Here is a 15,355-nt window from a genome sequence, read left to right as displayed (position 1 = left end):
GCGGGGAAACAAAGTCGCCACCCACGGGGCCGGGGAGATCTCTGCGCGACCTTCCACGCGCATGCAAATGTATGTAAATAGGCATGCAAATAAGCAGCATCTTTTTGCGTCAGCAGCTTGCTTGGGCACTTTTTCTGGGCGGCTGCGGCGGCGGGCGCGCTCCAGCGTCGCCCCGAGCTGGGGGTGCGGAGGCCGGAGAGGGGGCAGGGAGGGGTTCCAGCGCGGGAGGGGGAAAGCAGCGCGGCTCCCAGCCCTTCCGCCCGGGGCCGGGCAGGCAGGGGCTGAGGCTGGGGCCCCTCGAGCTCACGCGGCTGCGAGCAGGAGGGCGGCATCTAGTACTTATTGATGTCCCCCTTCTTCAGGATGATCTGTCGCTGCCAGGGCGCCAGCTTGGTCTCGTCGTAGCCCAGCGTCCGCAGCTTCTCCGACTGCTCTTTCTCTCGCTGCATCCTCTCCTGCTTCTGTCGCTCCTCTTCTTTCCTAGGCGTGGTGTGGGGGCAGAAGGGCGGGCAGGGGTGAAGGGGGGCCAGGCACCGTGAGGGGCTCACGGAGGGTGGGGGCTGAGTTGCTAAGGACAGAGGGGCTAGTTGTTGGTGGCCAGGGCAATGAGTTCCAGGAGCAGAAGGGCTAGGGGATGGGGATTGCGTGGGGAGGCACAGGGCAGGGTTGGTGGGCACAGGGGGGCTTGGTTGAGGGCAGACTGGAGTCACCCGGGCACACCCACGAGCTGGGGGGTTAGTGAGAGGCTATGGCTGAATTACTGCTGGCTGGGGTATTACTGGCAACAGTGGTGCTGGGTCAGGGGTGTGGCGGAGGGTAAGGGGGAATGAGTTCTGGGGTACTGGGGTTGGGCCGCTGGACAGCAGAAGGACCACATTACTGAGAGGCAGTGGTGGGTACTTAGGGACAGTTATTATAAAACGGGCTAGGGGCACCTGAGTGACTCAGTCATTAAGCATCTGCCTTTGGCCCAGGTCATGATCCCAGGGTCCTGGGATAGAGCCCCACATCTGGCTCCCTGCTCAACAGGAAGCCTGCTTCTCCCTCTCCCACTCCCCCTGCTTGTATTTCCTCTCTCACTGTATCTCTTTGTCAAATAAATAAATAAAATCTTTTTAAAAATAAAATAAGGGCTAGGTACACACTGTTCACAAGATAGCCACTAAATAGATGCGGCCATTGACCGTATGAAATGTCAGAATGAGACACACTGTAGGGGTAAAATGCACATGGCATCTCAAAGACTTTGTGAGGGGTGCCTGGGTGGCTCAGGGGGTTAAAGCCTCTGTCTTCGGCTCAGGTCATGATCCCAGGGTCCTGGGATCGAGCCCCAAGTTGGGCTCTCTGCTCGGCGGGGAGCCTGCTTCCCTTCCTCTCCACCTGCCTCTCTGCCTACTTGTGATTTCTGTCTGTCAAATAAATAAAATCTTTTTTAAAAAAAAGTGTAAAAGATCTCATTAATAACTTTTACACTGAGTATGTATTGAAATAGTATTTTTTATATGGGGTTAAATAAAATATATATGTTAAGTTCACCTATATCTTTTTATTTTTTCAAGGTGGCTACTAGAGATTTTGACATTACAGAGTGGCTCACATTATACTTCCATCAGCACTGGGCTAGATTACTGGGGTGGAAACTATGTTCTGAGGGACAGAGATCAAGGTTATTGACAGTGAGACTGTGTTAACTGAAGGCCGGGTTAATGGGAGACAGGGCCTGGGTAATTGGGAACTAGGCCGGTAGGGCATAAGATGTAGACTTTGGGGCAGGGGCTCAGTTACTGGGGGAGAGGAGTCTGGTAGCATCACTAGGAGCAGAAAGGTGGCGCTACAGACCAGAGTGAAAAGGGGGTGTGCTCAAGATGAGGCTGGACAAGGGGGCAAAAGCATGGTGCCCAGACTGGGGATGGGTGGCAGGCTGGGCCCAGTCCCACACTCACCGCTTCTGTTCCCTAGAAGGAAAAAGAGACAGCATCATTTGGTGCCACCATGTCAGGGACGTGATCAGGACATCCTACCAAGCCCTGATGCTTCCGGTTCCCCAGCTCACCTCTCCTCTTCTAGCTTCTTCCGCAGGAGGTCTCGCCTCCAGGCAGGCATGCTGGCCAGCCGGGCCTCCTCCTCTTCCTCCTGAAACACAAGCACAGAGCTTTAGGACCAGCATGGGCGAGGAGGTAGGGGATCAGAGGGGGGTGCGCGCCCAACCCGGGGGCATGTGCACCAGTCAGGGACAGTGGGCTAGAGGTGCCCTCCTACAGGGCACATTGATGAAGGTGCCTGGCCACAATCCCCTTAAAGGGAATCTCCTAGGCTCTGCCTCCTTGTAACTCAGGTCCCGGATCCTAAAGGTGGCACCAGAGAGGTCAGAGCTAAGGTGTGGGAGAGGAGCAGAGAATGAGCTTCCTCCCCACTGGGGCAGGCTGACAGCTGACCCCAGGCCCCTGACCCGACTCTCTGGGCAGACCCCAAGTTGGGCCCCCACAGATCCAGCCAGCTCAGAGAGGCTCAGGCTGGCCTCCAGCGTGAAAAACCTTCTGCCCCACATGTATCCTATTCCCAAGTGAGCAGACACTACTCCATAACTGTGTGGTTGTAGTGACCTGGCAGGAGTGGGGGCGGGCATCCAACACAGGCGGCTCACAGCAAAGAGTTTTATTACTTGGGTGTTTACACAGGAGAACATGTCACACGGAACACTACACACGTCGCTCCATGACCTCAAAGAAGTAGCTGTGAATTCAGTGGAAAACCAGAGAGAGGAGAGCCCCACTGCCCCAAGGGGGACCCACGGTCCCTCAGGGGGCGGCTTCTTCCACCTGGCTCCAACACAGAGCCAGGCAAGACTGTAGGGCCAGAGGGGAACACCGGGTTTGCCCTGTGCCCCGCCCTGCCCGTTCTGGCCACCGCCCCACATCTGGCCATGCTGGGGTTTCAAAGGCTGCGGCAGCCTGGTCCTCCTGGGCACTCTGGGTTCTCCAAAGCCATCATGCTGGCTTCTGGGTTCTTCCTGCGGACTTTTGGCCTCCAGAGGGCATCAGACAGGCATCCAGGCCCTGGTTAAGGTGCTTGAGGGGAAATTCCAAATTCTGCTCAGATATCAAAGAGCTCTGCCTCCTTCTCTTTCCAGAAGGAGAAGCTGCGATCGATGTAGCGGCAGATGTCCTCGTTGCTGAACTCGCCCATCTCAGACACCAGCTCCAGGGGATCTTCCGCGGGGGCTTCGGAACCAGGAGGGTCCCATGTGGGGGGCGGTGCAGCCGGCGGGGGTGGGGTGGGGGGCTGCGGCGCAGGAGCTGGGGCTTCCGACTGCCCCTCTGGCCAGTCCACCGTCTGAGCCGAAGCCATCTTTTCCACCGGCTCCCTCTCCTCCTCCTCTTTTTTTTCCTCTTCTTGCTCCTTCTGGGCCTCCTCATCTTCCTGGGCTGGCTCGGCCTCTGGGCTGTCTCCAAAGAACTGGCGCCTGAGGTCCTCAAAGCCGTCGCTCCAGCTGCGCCGACCAGCCTCCACCTCCTCGAGCACCACGCGGTGGAAGAGGCGGATGAGCTCCCACGGGTGGCTGCCCAGCCGGTCAAACATCTCGTAGCACAGCAGGTGGCGGAACTTGCGCTCCTCACGGCTCAGGCCCATCTCGAGCAGCTGGAAGTAGCCGAGCATGAAGAGGTCGAGCGTGAGGCTGTCGTAGCGCCGGGGCGCGCCGCCGTCGAGGGGCGGCAGGAAGTGCTCAGGCCAGTACAGGCCGTGCGCCAGGCCCGAGCCCGGCGGGCGGGCGGGCACCTGCCGCAGCAGGCTCCGCCAGTGGCCCAGCAGCTTGCCCACCACCTGCCGCTGCTTGAGCAGGCGCAGCAGCCGTCCGTCGGGGCCGTCGGCGGCCGGTGGCTGGGGGGCGTCGGCGGCGTCCGGGGCCGGGCGCGCGCCGGCGGCCACCACGCGGGGCAGCAGTCTGCGTAGGCGCGCCTGGGCGTGACGCCCGGGGCCGCGGAAGGTCCACTTGCGCCAGTGCTCCAGGAAGAGGTAGACGATGCGCTCCTTGCGCATATCTATGTAGTCCTGGACGCCGCGCAGCTCGGGGGCCAGCGGCGGCCGGCGCGCGGGCGGCTCGGGCTCGGGCTCGGGCATCGCTGCCTGGTGGCCGGGAGCGTCCGGCGGGCCCAGGGCGCCCAGGGAGTCCCCGGCGGCCGGCAAGCCGTTGGCGGCGGGGGGGTCCGGCTCCCCGGCGCTGGCCGCCACGTAGTCCTCCTCGAGGATGGGCTCTCGGCCGGAGGCGCCGGCGGGGAGCGAGGGCTTGTGGCGCGAGTCGCGCGCGGGCGCCGAGCCCTGGGCGCGCAGCTCGTAGACGGCGCGGAGGTGCTGCACCGAGACGCCGCACTCCAAGATCTCGCGCGCCACGGCCTCGCGGCACCAGCTCAGCGAGTGCGAGCGGCCCAGGCAGAGCGGGCCCGGCCGCCAGGGTGCGTCGGGCAGCGGGGCCAGCGGCTGGCCAGTGTCGGCGGCCAGCAGCTCGGCCAAGTGCGCGGGCCGGCCGCCCAGCGCGGCCAGCAGCGTGGCCATGCTCTTGAGCAGCGTGGAGATCTTGCTGCACCAGGCGGGCAGGCTGGCGGCGCGGCCGTGCATGCGGCGCGGGTCGACGGTGAAGCGCGGCGCCGAAAGGGCGGCCGAGATGGGCAGCAGCTGCTCCAGCTCCAGCTCCAGCTGCTCCAGGCGCGCCTCCAGCTTCTGCGCCTTGTGCAGCACCTGCAGGTTCTCGATTTGCTGCTCGATGCGGAGGATGTCGGCTTCGGTCATGAGCTCGCCGAAGGGCCCGAGGATGGCGTTGTGCGCGCTGGAGTACCTCCAGCCCTCGCGGGGGTAGCAGCACGAGCTGGCGGCGGTCAGCTAAGGCGGGGAAGACAAGAGAGGGGAGGGAGGCGCGTCTCCCTCTGGCCCGGTTCCCGCAGCGGCCGCCGGGGGCGCCATTTGCATGTCCCGGGTGGTGTAATGGCTCCGCGGGGCTGTGCTGGCGGGGATGGGCCGAGCCCGGCCGGCCGGCAGGTCACTACACTGGGACGAGGCTTCGGCCCAGGCCGCTACTCCGGGCGCCGGGCAGTGTCCTCTTTGGTCGCTGGCGGGGTCGTCGGGCGCTGCTGCAGAGACAGGGCGCGGACGGCGTCTCCACACTCGGCTGGGTTGCTCATTACACCACCGAAGGAACATGCAAAAGGCGTTGAAGCCGCGACGCCCGGTGGCCCTCCCCCACCCCGCCTCAGGTCTGCGACCCGGCGAGGCCTCACCCAAACGGAGGACCCCTTCTCAGCGCCCTCTGTAGCCCAAGCCCTCCCTGTGCGCTCCGCCGGCGTGTTTGCAGAGCCCGCGGCCAGGCTGTGGCTTCAGCCCCTAGTCCCCGCAACAGGAATAATAATAAATTGATGGGGTCAGGCGCGCCAGGAGCTTCCAACAGTTTTGTTCATTCCTCACTTGAGTGAGGGCTTCTCCAGCCCTGGGGGCGGGGAGGGGGGGTGCTGTCTTCCTGGTGGTTCATCCTGACTCACTACAATCCCTTCCCCACAGACAAATAGGATGAGGCCACTTCCCCCAGGTAACCCCTCTCCCAGGTTGCCGACTGCTGCAGGAGAAAGTCCATTTTCTTCAAGGCCAGGCCTTGGTGATCTGATCCGCACTGGCCTCTCCAGTTCCAGCCCTCTCCTAGACAGGCTCAGAGCCTGCTTGCTTTTTGGCCCGCTCTGTTCCCAGTCAACCTCGTGCTCATCTCCCAAGTCCACCATGGACATCACTTCCTTCTTCCCTAACGCTGCCTCCAGCCCAAAGAGGATGGTGGGTTTAGGGCCGTCTCAGTCCTCTGCATGCCCCGTCACAGTGCGCTGCAACAGCCCAGCCACTGGCCTCCCTGCCCACTCAGGCTCTCACGTGACTTTGTTTTTTATTCTTGGGGGCACTTACGGCTCTATTAAGGTGCTGTGTTTGCTTGCTGGTTGACCCCCTGGCACCCCTGCTGCCCTCGCGGCCACCTCGAAAAGGCCCTGATATGTTCGTCGTGAACCCCTAGAGGCTTCCACAGTGTGTGTCATATACACAGCACTCAGGAAACGTGTGTTGAGCAGGTCGATGGCAAACCATCCTACCAACCAGTCATGATCAATCATCTGACAGAGAAGAAAATATCCTGGGCTAGATGAGGCTCAGAACTGGTGCCTAGAAAGTGGCAGTGCAGGGAAAGGGCCCAGGCCAGGCTGACGGCAACCAAAAGTCCCTGCGGGCTCCTCTGAGTGTGGTCCCTGGACCAGGATGCACAACTTCTCCCAGGAGCTTCCCAGAAAAACAGAAGCTCAGCCCCGCCCAGAGTTCCTGAGCCAGAATCAGAGTTTTTAGGAGATTCCAGGCAGCCTGAAGCACATTAGAGTCTGATGAACTTTGCCATCTCACTAGAAGGGCTGCTGGAGGTGGGGGTAGGGGTGGAAACTGGGGACAGCCCCAGGTCAGGGAGGTCGTCCAACCCTGCTTTTCCCCCCCAAAGGTAGTGGGAGCCGCCCGGGGTGGAAGGGACCCGCCTGCCGTGGGCGGATGTGGGGGATGGGCGGAGGCCCAGGGGCAGACCCTCGGGACTTCAGGCAGCCCCGCCCCGCCCACCTTCCGTCTCTGCTCCTCCTCCTCCTGCATCTTCAGCTGCAGTTTCCGCACCATCACCTGCCGCTTCCACTCCGGGATGGGCCGGCCCTGCTCGTCGTGCGTGGGGATGAGCGCCTCCACGTCGAGCTGCACGCCGGGCGCCGGGGTGGCGGGCGGTGCCGGCGCCACGCTGCCGTTGAGCAGAGGCTGGGGCCCCGCGGCGGGCGGGGTGGGGCTGCGGGCCCGTAAAGGCGCCGGCGACGCGGGAGGCAGCGGCGAGTCGGACTGCAGGGAGAAGCGGCGACACTGAGGGCCTGGCGGGCAGGGACGAGGGGAGCCGGGACGGGAGGGCCGGGCACGCCGTCTACCTGGGAGATCGGCTGCCCGCTGCCCGAGAACACCGTGGTCAGTCCCTTGCTCTGCGGCGTTGGCTTCAGACTCTTGCCCGCCTTGATCTCAGCCAGTAGCTCGGAGTTGTCACCCGTCGGGGACATCATGTTGAAAGACTTGGTGCCTACACGAAGGCAGGAGAGGAGGTGCTGGCTGGGGCTGGGGCTTGCATCGCTAAGGCCCCACATCTGCCCCTCTGCTGCCCCCTTCCCTAATCAGGAAGGGCGGGGCCCCTGGGAGGCTCCCGCAGACCCCCAGAGGGAGGTTCCTGCTCCCAGCTCAGGGGGCCCCACCATCCTCCCGGCCCTACTCACAGGGCATGGGGGCCCCGCCTGGAGGCCCCCGGGAGTACATGCTGGCTCTTGGACTGCCCCGGGGACTCCAGTGAATGTCTCCGCCCAGGACACTGACTGACCAGCTTCAAGACACTACCTGGGGGCAAAGCCACCCGACCTTTGTCCTGGGTTCCCTGGCTCGGCCCTGCTGGGGTGGAGTCTCCCTCCAGCCCTCTCTGAATCAGCGAAGCTCAGTGACCCTTGGACTGAATCACCCAGGGCCTCCATGGCCATATAGACTCGGAACTCTGAATGTCGGAACCCAACCGGTCCCTCCCCCCCACCATTACCCATAGACAGACACACACGGACACGCTGGTTGCAAGCCCGTAGCGCACTTATGGCAAAGTGCTGCTCAGCTCGGGGAGACCTAGTAGAGAGGAGCTCTTACTAAGGATATGGGGTGAAAACACCCAGGAAAAAGAGCCAGGTGAAAAACATGCAAATATCCAGCGCACGGAGTTTGCATTTTCTGACAAGGCCAGCGGAGGTGACTGGGGTTTGGGAAGGGCTGTCTTTAGAGACCGAGGAGGGGTGAGGGCTGGGTGAGGGCAACAAAGCAAGCCAGCAGGGGACTCTTTGGTTCCCCCAGGGCGGGGGATCCCTGACCGAGTAGCAGGAGGGGTAAAAGGAAAAGGTGCCAGGTGGGCACTGGCAACAGGCCCATTTATTTAGGCAAAACTGAAAGCCCCGGACAGAACTCGTGGGTGTGCACGCGGGTGAGGTGCAGGTAGGAGAGTGGTTGTAGTGCAGAAGACCCCCGGCCTGCTGGCCCCTGGCCCTGCCCTGTCCTTCGGCCTTGATTTCCCTGAGCATGCCTCGTTCCCCGCCCCACACCTCAGCCAGGAGCCACACATGCAACACAGCTACTCACTCTTCCTGAGCCTCAGGATTCTCACTTCTAGGGACCGAGAGGAGAGGAGAGAAGTGACAGCGAAGTTAGGAGAGGGAAGGGGAAGGGGCCGGGTGAGGCTAGGACAGTGGGGGCGGGGGGGGGCGGGGGGGCGAAGACAGCAAGAGAGGGGAGGGCAGAAACATGGGAGGGAGATGCACAGAGGAGGGGAGAGGACAGAAGGAATTTTCCAGCTCATCTGACTTGGCTCAGGCTGCTCTGGGGCTCCACGAGGGTGGTCCACCCAGTTCTGGCTCTTACTGGTCCCTGGGGATTGGGTAGAGCTGCCACTGGCCCTGACCCCCCGCCCCCCAGCCAGGGCCTCAATCTTGGCATTGGGTTGGGATAGGGCACCCAGCCCAGGTTCTTCCGTGAGAAGCGTTGTCTCGAGAAGCCCAGAGTCTGTTTTGCTTCTGTTCCTAGCCTCAGCCTTGCTCCAGATGGAACAAGCTCACCCCAGAGCTGGGGGTCCATTCTGGAGGCCCTGGTGGGGGTGACCATGCTACCATGGGCTCTGGGCTGCAGGGGCTGAGGCTCCACAGGTGCCCTAGGGAGCCCAAGCTCCTCTTACTCTGCACTCCGTCATACCCTTGCACTTTTAGTTAAGGAGATGAAACTTTGGTTGGTGTCACTAAACATGGTCCCTGCAGTGCGTGGCTGGGCAAACCCCTCCCCTCAGGCTCAGGTGGGAGCGTAGGTCCCCCGGGCACCACCTCCTGGGCCTTACACGAGCCTTGGCAGGCAGGAGTCTGGCCCATGTTACAGAAGAGAAGCTCAGGAATCCTGGTCACCAGCCTACACCTTACAAAGGATGTGGGGCTGCCAAGTGGGGGAGTGGTCATCAGGAGGGAAAGGGCAGGGCGTGATGGGTCACTGGCCTTGTCCCCAGAGCAGGTCCTAGCTGGCTTGGGGCCTCTGGGGGGGTCTGACTGGGAAGTGTCCCTGAAGCATCTGGGGAGAGCTCCGCCATAGCTAGCTCGGAAGAGCAAGACAAAGGCAAGCAGAAGAGGGATGAGGATAGATGTGGGGCAGGAAGAGGCTTGGCCCTCAGCCCGGCCTCCCTGAAACTAGCTCTTCTCCCAGTTTCCCATTAACACCTGCTCCTTGGAAACACCAGCCACCAGAGCTGGAGGCCTTCGCTGCTAGATGGGACGTGGGCCCAGAGAGGGAAGGGGACTTGGCTGGGCTCACACTAATGCCGCTCAGAGCCTTCCCTCGGGGTCCTCCTTGGGCCAGGGGCTGCGGCAGGCAGAACCAGCAGGAAGGGAGTAAGCGCTAGGGCAGTGGCAGCCGGGACCGGACCGTGGCAGCCGGACCGGACGGGAGCGACGTCTAGGCTTCCCTCCCCTTCAGGGCTAGCGCCGCCCCCCACCCCTCAACCCGCCCCTACTCACTGCCAGTGGACGAGGAGGAGCGACGCTGCCCGCAACCAGGGCCAGCGCCCTCGAAGGGCAGAGGTGGAGCCGGCGGCAGCGAGCTCAGGGCGTCCGGCAGGGGCGGCGGCGGCGGCGGCGGCGGGGGTGGCGGGGGCAGCTCCCTGGACGCCTTGGGGTCCGCGGCGCAGCCGTTGTGCACGTGGTTCCCGGGGAGCAGCGCCGCCTGCGGGGGAGCGGAGGGGCTCGCGAGTGAGGAGCGGGAGGCCGGGCCGGGGCCCGGGCGGCCGGCGGGCGCGGGCGGGCAGGCACGCACCTCCTCGCTGTGCGCCATGCCCGGGCCCGCGGCCGGCGGCTCCCCGGGGCAGCGGCCCAGCTGCCGGTAGTAGTCCCCCGTGCTGGGCTGCTTGCTGAAGGCGCGGGGCTTGCGGCCGGAGTCCTGCCTCCTCAGCCCGTTGTGGCCGTCGCGGGAGCCCAGCTGCGGGAAGACAGCGGTGCGGGGGCTTCAGGCTCGGGTCCCCGCGGCCTCCCACGCCCCGCCCCCCCAGCTCTTCCCATTCCCGAGGCTCCCGGCCAGCGGCCGTCCAAGGGTGCCGCCAGCCGGCTCCCCAGACCCGCCTGTTCTCAGAGCGGAGATGGGGCGAGGGTCCCGGGGAAGGGCAGGCTCGGTCGGCCCTAGAGGGAGGGGTTCTGGGCGCGGGCCAAGGGCCACCAGGGCCCCCACGGAGGCTAGAAGGGGCGGGACCAGGGGCGGGTTGACCCAGCCCAGTCGCCAGGGGGAGCCGGAGAAGGGGCAGCTCGCCGTTTAGCCAGCGCTAAGGCCTCAGCCTCACCCGACTCCCGGCCACCCGACCGTCCCGCGCGTCCCCACGGCTCTGCCGAACGCTCTTTCGGGGACCCCGGCGAGGGAGCCCGCCTCAGATCCCTTGTCCTGTTAGGCTCCTGCTTGCCCAGGGCTCTCAGCCGCCCGGCCCCGGGGCTGCTCCTACCTGCGCCTGTGCCGGTGGCCCCCGCTGTGCACCTGGCGGCGGGGGCGGCATGGACCCGACACCTGCGCTACCTGATCCTTCCTCTCGGGTTACAGCCCAGCCCTTGCCCGCCCGCGCCTAAGAGCGCCTATGAGCGCCGCCGGCCTGACATCACCCAGGGCCCGCCAATCCCGGGCCTACCCACTCCCAGAAATAGGGGACGCCCCGGGGGCTCCAGCTGCATCGCAGCAACCCGCCCCTGCTTCTTACGGGTCCCGCGAGCCAGATGTGGCCCCGCCCCCTGTGCCTTTCTCCCTCCGCGAGGTGCTGGGCGACCCGGCCTCCATCTCCTCTCCCAACCGATCCCTTCCAAACCCCGTGGGCAGAACGCAGGCCTGACCACGAGCAGCGGAGCCCCCCACGTTTGGTACCCCTGGGTCCTGGGTCACGCCCCCGCCCTTCCCCTCCCGCATCTGGAAACCATCGACATCCGCGTAAGCGACACCGACACCCGCGCCTAAGCCTCGGGTTTCAGGGGCGGCAGGCGGGCTCAGATGACCGCGCGGTGGCCCGCCCCGTCGCAGCTGGCCCCCCACTAAGCCCAGCCCAGGGAAAAGGACATGAGCCGGCAGGGCCAAAGGCCGAGTCACCGTGCGGGGGGGTGTCCCCTGTTCCCCCCCCCCCCCCCCCCGTGCGTCCCCGTCGTGGCCCGGACCTCCACACCCCACCCAAACCGGCTCTTGTTGCAGGAAACCCGACACCACAGGATTTGTTTTCTGGGCCAGTCCGCCCCCCTCGGCGCCCCCTGCAGCCCAAGGCCCGGATGCCACGACCCCGCTCTGGACGCGGTCAGGCAACGGCCAGGCCCAGGGGGCGGAGGCGGGGGGCGAGGAGCAGCGGACACACAAAGGGCTCTTTGTGGAGCTGCTGGTCGCCTGCAGCCCCGCACGCACACACCGGGTAGGAACACGGGACCTCGAAATCCTGTTGCTCAAGGGAGTGGAGGGGGCGCAGGCTGGGCCACCTGTCCTGTGGCTTTGGGCAGGGCTCACAAAGCCGCCAGCAGGGACAGTCGGCTGGCCCTGAGGCCCCTGCAGTCCTCTCCTGGGCTCTCTCCACCTCACAGAGATGAAAGGGGACCCGACTGGGAACTTAGTCCAGGATGGCAGTGAGGGCAGGGTGGAGTCTCTGTGGAGGCTGTCCTTCCCCTCCCCAACCCAGTGGCCTTGTGACCTGGGTCACCTGTGGGCAAATTGGTTCCTCGTCTTGCCTCTGGAATGGCTTGCCTTGGGCTTGAGTGAGAACTGCAGGTCAGGGCTCCCACGGGACCCGCAGGGTCCTCTACCCCATATTCAGCCACCTGGAGTCTCAGTTGTCCCCCACCTCCCAGACTAGCCAGGACCCCAGGACTCCCTATGGGGCTCCCAGGCCGGGACTCTCAGTTACCCAGACCAGCCCTCTGGCTCCAGAGCCTCAGCCAGGGCCCCAGAGGCCCTAACATCCAGGACAGCTCACATTCAGTGTGCCCGCACTGGACATGCCCCCATGGCCCCCATCCCAGGACTGGCCTTCCCACCAACCTGGGCACTCCAAGCCCCAAACTAGGGAGCCAACTGCAGTTTCACCCTCCCTCAGCCCCCTGTGAGGGCGGAGTCCTGCTAGTGCTCTCTGTCCCTGCCTCTGGGGCCCTTCACAGCCATGCCACTGGTGTCTCTCCCCACTCTCCGCCAGACACCCCCTTGGGAGCCATTCTCCACCTGAGCATGGGGCTATGGGCATGGGTAGGGCTGTGAGGAGGCAGTCTGTCCATAGTCTCTGCCAATTCTCTGCGCTCTGCACTCCAGTTCCCTGAGAGGCCCAACTGTCTGATGATACGTTCCTTCACCCAGTCCCAGCTCCTGAGAGGGTAGTGGCTCTGTCTTACTCATCTGCCTGTCCCCAGGACCCAGCCCTAGTGCCCCATGGGGCTGGCCAGGAGCTTTGACTCTTGAATCTGCCACACTGGCCCAAGGCCCCCCGACCCTGTGCTGGTCCCCTGGCCTCGGGGGCGGCCTATCCGCCCAGTCCCTGGGCTAGGAGGCAGGCAGGTGGGGGAAGGTTCACTACCTCCTTCTTGAGGGCCTCTGTCTCCACGTGGCGGAGTTTGCTCTTGGTCTGCAGGTAGATGTCAGCAGCCTGTGGTCCCGCGGGGGGCTGGGGAGCTGGGTAGCCTGGTGGGGGTGGGGGCAGTTGGGTGTTCGGGGGCGGGGGCGGCGGAGGGAAGCTGGGCGGTGGTGGCAGCGGTGTGGTTCTCTCCGTCTTGCCCCTGGGCCGGCCCAGCTGTGGGCTCAGCTTGTCTATGTACTTTTGTATGTCTGCAGCTCTTGAGCTGGGAAGCCCTGGGGAGGGAGGGAAGACTGGGTGTGGGAGATTGCAGGGAGGCTGTCCCCCAGGACTGAGACCCTCTTCCACCCAGAAGCGACTCACCAAGGGACCAGGTGGGCTTAGGGACGCAGCCCGGTACGGCTCCGCTGTGGGCCCAGGCAGGGCACGGCCCATCTTGCCCTCCCCTCCCCTCCCCTGCTCTGGCGATGCATGTGTTGGGGCAAGACCATGCACTCAAGTTTGGAGGGGAGGCCCTAGAGGGCTTTTGATGCCAGAGCAGGCCAGGGGGGCTCAGCCACCTGGAGGCTGAAGGGACAGCTCCTGGGGTCAGACCCGGCAGGGTGGGGTGACGGCAGCATGGATGGCCACGGCCCAGATTACCAGGCACCCCACCAGCTCTGCAGGCTGCCACCCGGTGGCTTGGGGCAGCTCTCACCGGCAGGTGGCCACCCAGGCTCAGGGTGTGGTCCCTGTTTGTGAGTCCACGCAGTTTCCTCGTCGTACAAAGGGGTTTGCAACGGGCTGTGGACGTGGGGTGTGTCTGCGTGTGTTTGCATGGGTGCGCACGTCTGGAGTATGGAGATGGAGGCCATGTGTCTGGGCCATAGCACAGGTGTGCACATGCATCTGCATGGGGCTGTTACATGTGCGCATGTGTTCCCATCTGTATATTGTGCATACACACGTACAAGTGTGCACACTTGAGTGTGACCAGGTGTGCATAAAGTCTGGGGAACACTGTGCATGTGAGTGAGGATAATGAAGCTTTTGTGGGGTGTATGGGGGTTCCGTCTGGGGAACAGTCCTTGTGGAGATACAGGTGTGTTTGTGATGGGCACACACAAGCACAGCTGTCCCCTCACCACAAGCAGGAGCCCCCCCCTCCCAGAGACCTGGGCAGCCTCCAGCGCTGGAGGCAGAGTGGGCCGAGGCCGGCCCTCAGTGCCCAGAGGCCAGTCCCAGTCCTCGCTCCCTCCTCCCTCGTCCCAAGCCGGCCCACTCACGGCGTGGCGGGCGCTGGTCCTTGATGCTGGAGTGGCTAGAGGAGCAGGAGTCGTAGTTGGAGAGGGTGCTGGTGGGCGAGCTGAGGTCAGGGTTCAGCGGCTGGACGGACATGGTGGTATTGGGCGAAGACATGCCAGAGTCGGGCTGCTTGGCCTCCAGCTCAGCAGACGGATCCCGGGACAGGACACGGTGCTCCACACTCTGAATGGGAAGGGAGCCAGGAAGGACAGCCTGACCTGGAGACCAGGGCGCTCCAGGCCAGGGTCCTGCTGGGGCTAGTCCTTGTGGTGCGACCTGGGCCCGGCCGCTTCCCTTTCTGGGCTTCCTCCCCTTTCTGAGAATGTCTCTTGGGTTCTTCCCAGGGGAAGATTCAGGCCCAAGCCTGGCCCCCTGGCAGCAGGACCACAGGTTTCTGGGAAACGCCCACCCCAGCCATTCCTTGCTCAGGGGGGTTGAGAGACTGTCAGAAGAGGGGGCCTTGGCCTGGACCCCAAGGGGAAGACTACCATGGCACCAGCCTTCTCCTTCCTCATTAGAGGAACTGGGCTCCAGTGTATCTGTGGGAAGGGCTCAGGTGTCACAGCTGCCAGGGGGCAGGGGAGGCATGCAGGGCCCCCACAATTTGCAGGAAAGACTAATTTCCCATTACCTGGCCAGCAGCCCTTGTCTTTCCTTGTTCTACTGGGGCAAATCCCAACACCAGCCCAGCCTGGATCCCCCGGTGGAGCTGTTGAAAGCCGGGGGGTGTCTGGGGCAGCCCAGCTGAGTCTGGTGGGCAGCCCAGGCTCAGACTGGAAGCCTGCTGTCCCCACCACTGCCTGTGTCCCTGACCACAGGCTTGACCCTCCCTGCATGGGAGCGGGATGGGGGAGGGGTCCTGCTTACGTTGCCCATGCTGGCCTTGCTGCCGGCAAGCCTGCTCGCTGGCTCCGTTGGCTGCCTCCTGCCCAAGTATGCTCCTCCCTGCCTGGGGCCCCCTCCCTGCCCGAGAAGTGTCACAGGCCCCCCGGGAATGGGAGGCAAGCCTAGCACCAGGTAACAGCTCGGCAGCCATGCTCATTGGCCCTGTAATTAGGGGCTCTGTGGGAGTGTTTGCCTTTTCTGGGCCAACATCCTGCACAGTTTGGATCCTCCACTGCTGTAGCTGGGCCTGTCTGCGTGAGGGGACCAAGGGCTCCCATCCCCCACCCAGGTCAGAGGGGCGGGGCAGGCCCTGCTGTCCATTCCAGGAGCCAAGGGAAAGCACAGGGGCTGGGCTGGACGGGGTGGGGGTGGGCAGCTGAAAAGCCTCTCTTTGTGACTGACAGCTGACAGCAGTGGGCACTGGGGGTACCCAGCCCTGACCCCATGGATAGCAGAGGTTAGGGGCACAGGCTCTGCGGCCTGGAATGTCGGCTTCAAATTTCACTTCTCCCACTTACTAGC

At 64.0% G+C, this 15,355-nt stretch overlaps 1 protein-coding gene across 3 annotated transcripts in view; it reads right to left on the bottom strand.

The window, feature by feature from the left end:
* Positions 1 to 329: 329 nt before the first annotated feature.
* Positions 330 to 15,355, bottom strand: part of ESPN (espin) — a 30,315-nt gene continuing 15,289 nt past the window's right edge. Inside the window, exons 6-15 of one of the 3 annotated variants that reach the window (XM_059374275.1) lie at positions 13,930 to 14,131; positions 12,668 to 12,939; positions 9,910 to 10,071; positions 9,615 to 9,819; positions 8,203 to 8,229; positions 6,972 to 7,117; positions 6,625 to 6,888; positions 2,054 to 2,133; positions 1,944 to 1,955; positions 330 to 480 (exon numbers count right to left, since the gene is read on the bottom strand). In XM_059374275.1, coding sequence (XP_059230258.1) covers positions 333 to 480; positions 1,944 to 1,955; positions 2,054 to 2,133; positions 6,625 to 6,888; positions 6,972 to 7,117; positions 8,203 to 8,229; positions 9,615 to 9,819; positions 9,910 to 10,071; positions 12,668 to 12,939; positions 13,930 to 14,131 — 1,518 coding nt within the window. In that variant the 3' untranslated portion in view covers positions 330 to 332. Of the gene's footprint in view, positions 481 to 1,943; positions 1,956 to 2,053; positions 2,134 to 6,624; positions 6,889 to 6,971; positions 7,118 to 8,202; positions 8,230 to 9,614; positions 10,072 to 12,667; positions 12,940 to 13,929; positions 14,132 to 15,355 lie in introns of all 3 variants that reach the window. The other 2 variants (XM_059374276.1, XM_059374274.1) reach the window with 2 other exon arrangements.

The sequence above is a fragment of the Mustela nigripes genome, chromosome 14, assembly GCF_022355385.1.
Source record: "Mustela nigripes isolate SB6536 chromosome 14, MUSNIG.SB6536, whole genome shotgun sequence".
Lineage (NCBI taxonomy): Eukaryota > Metazoa > Chordata > Mammalia > Carnivora > Mustelidae > Mustela > Mustela nigripes.
The sequence above is the reverse complement of the archived record's forward strand: the minus strand, read 5'-3'. Positions and strand labels throughout refer to the sequence as shown.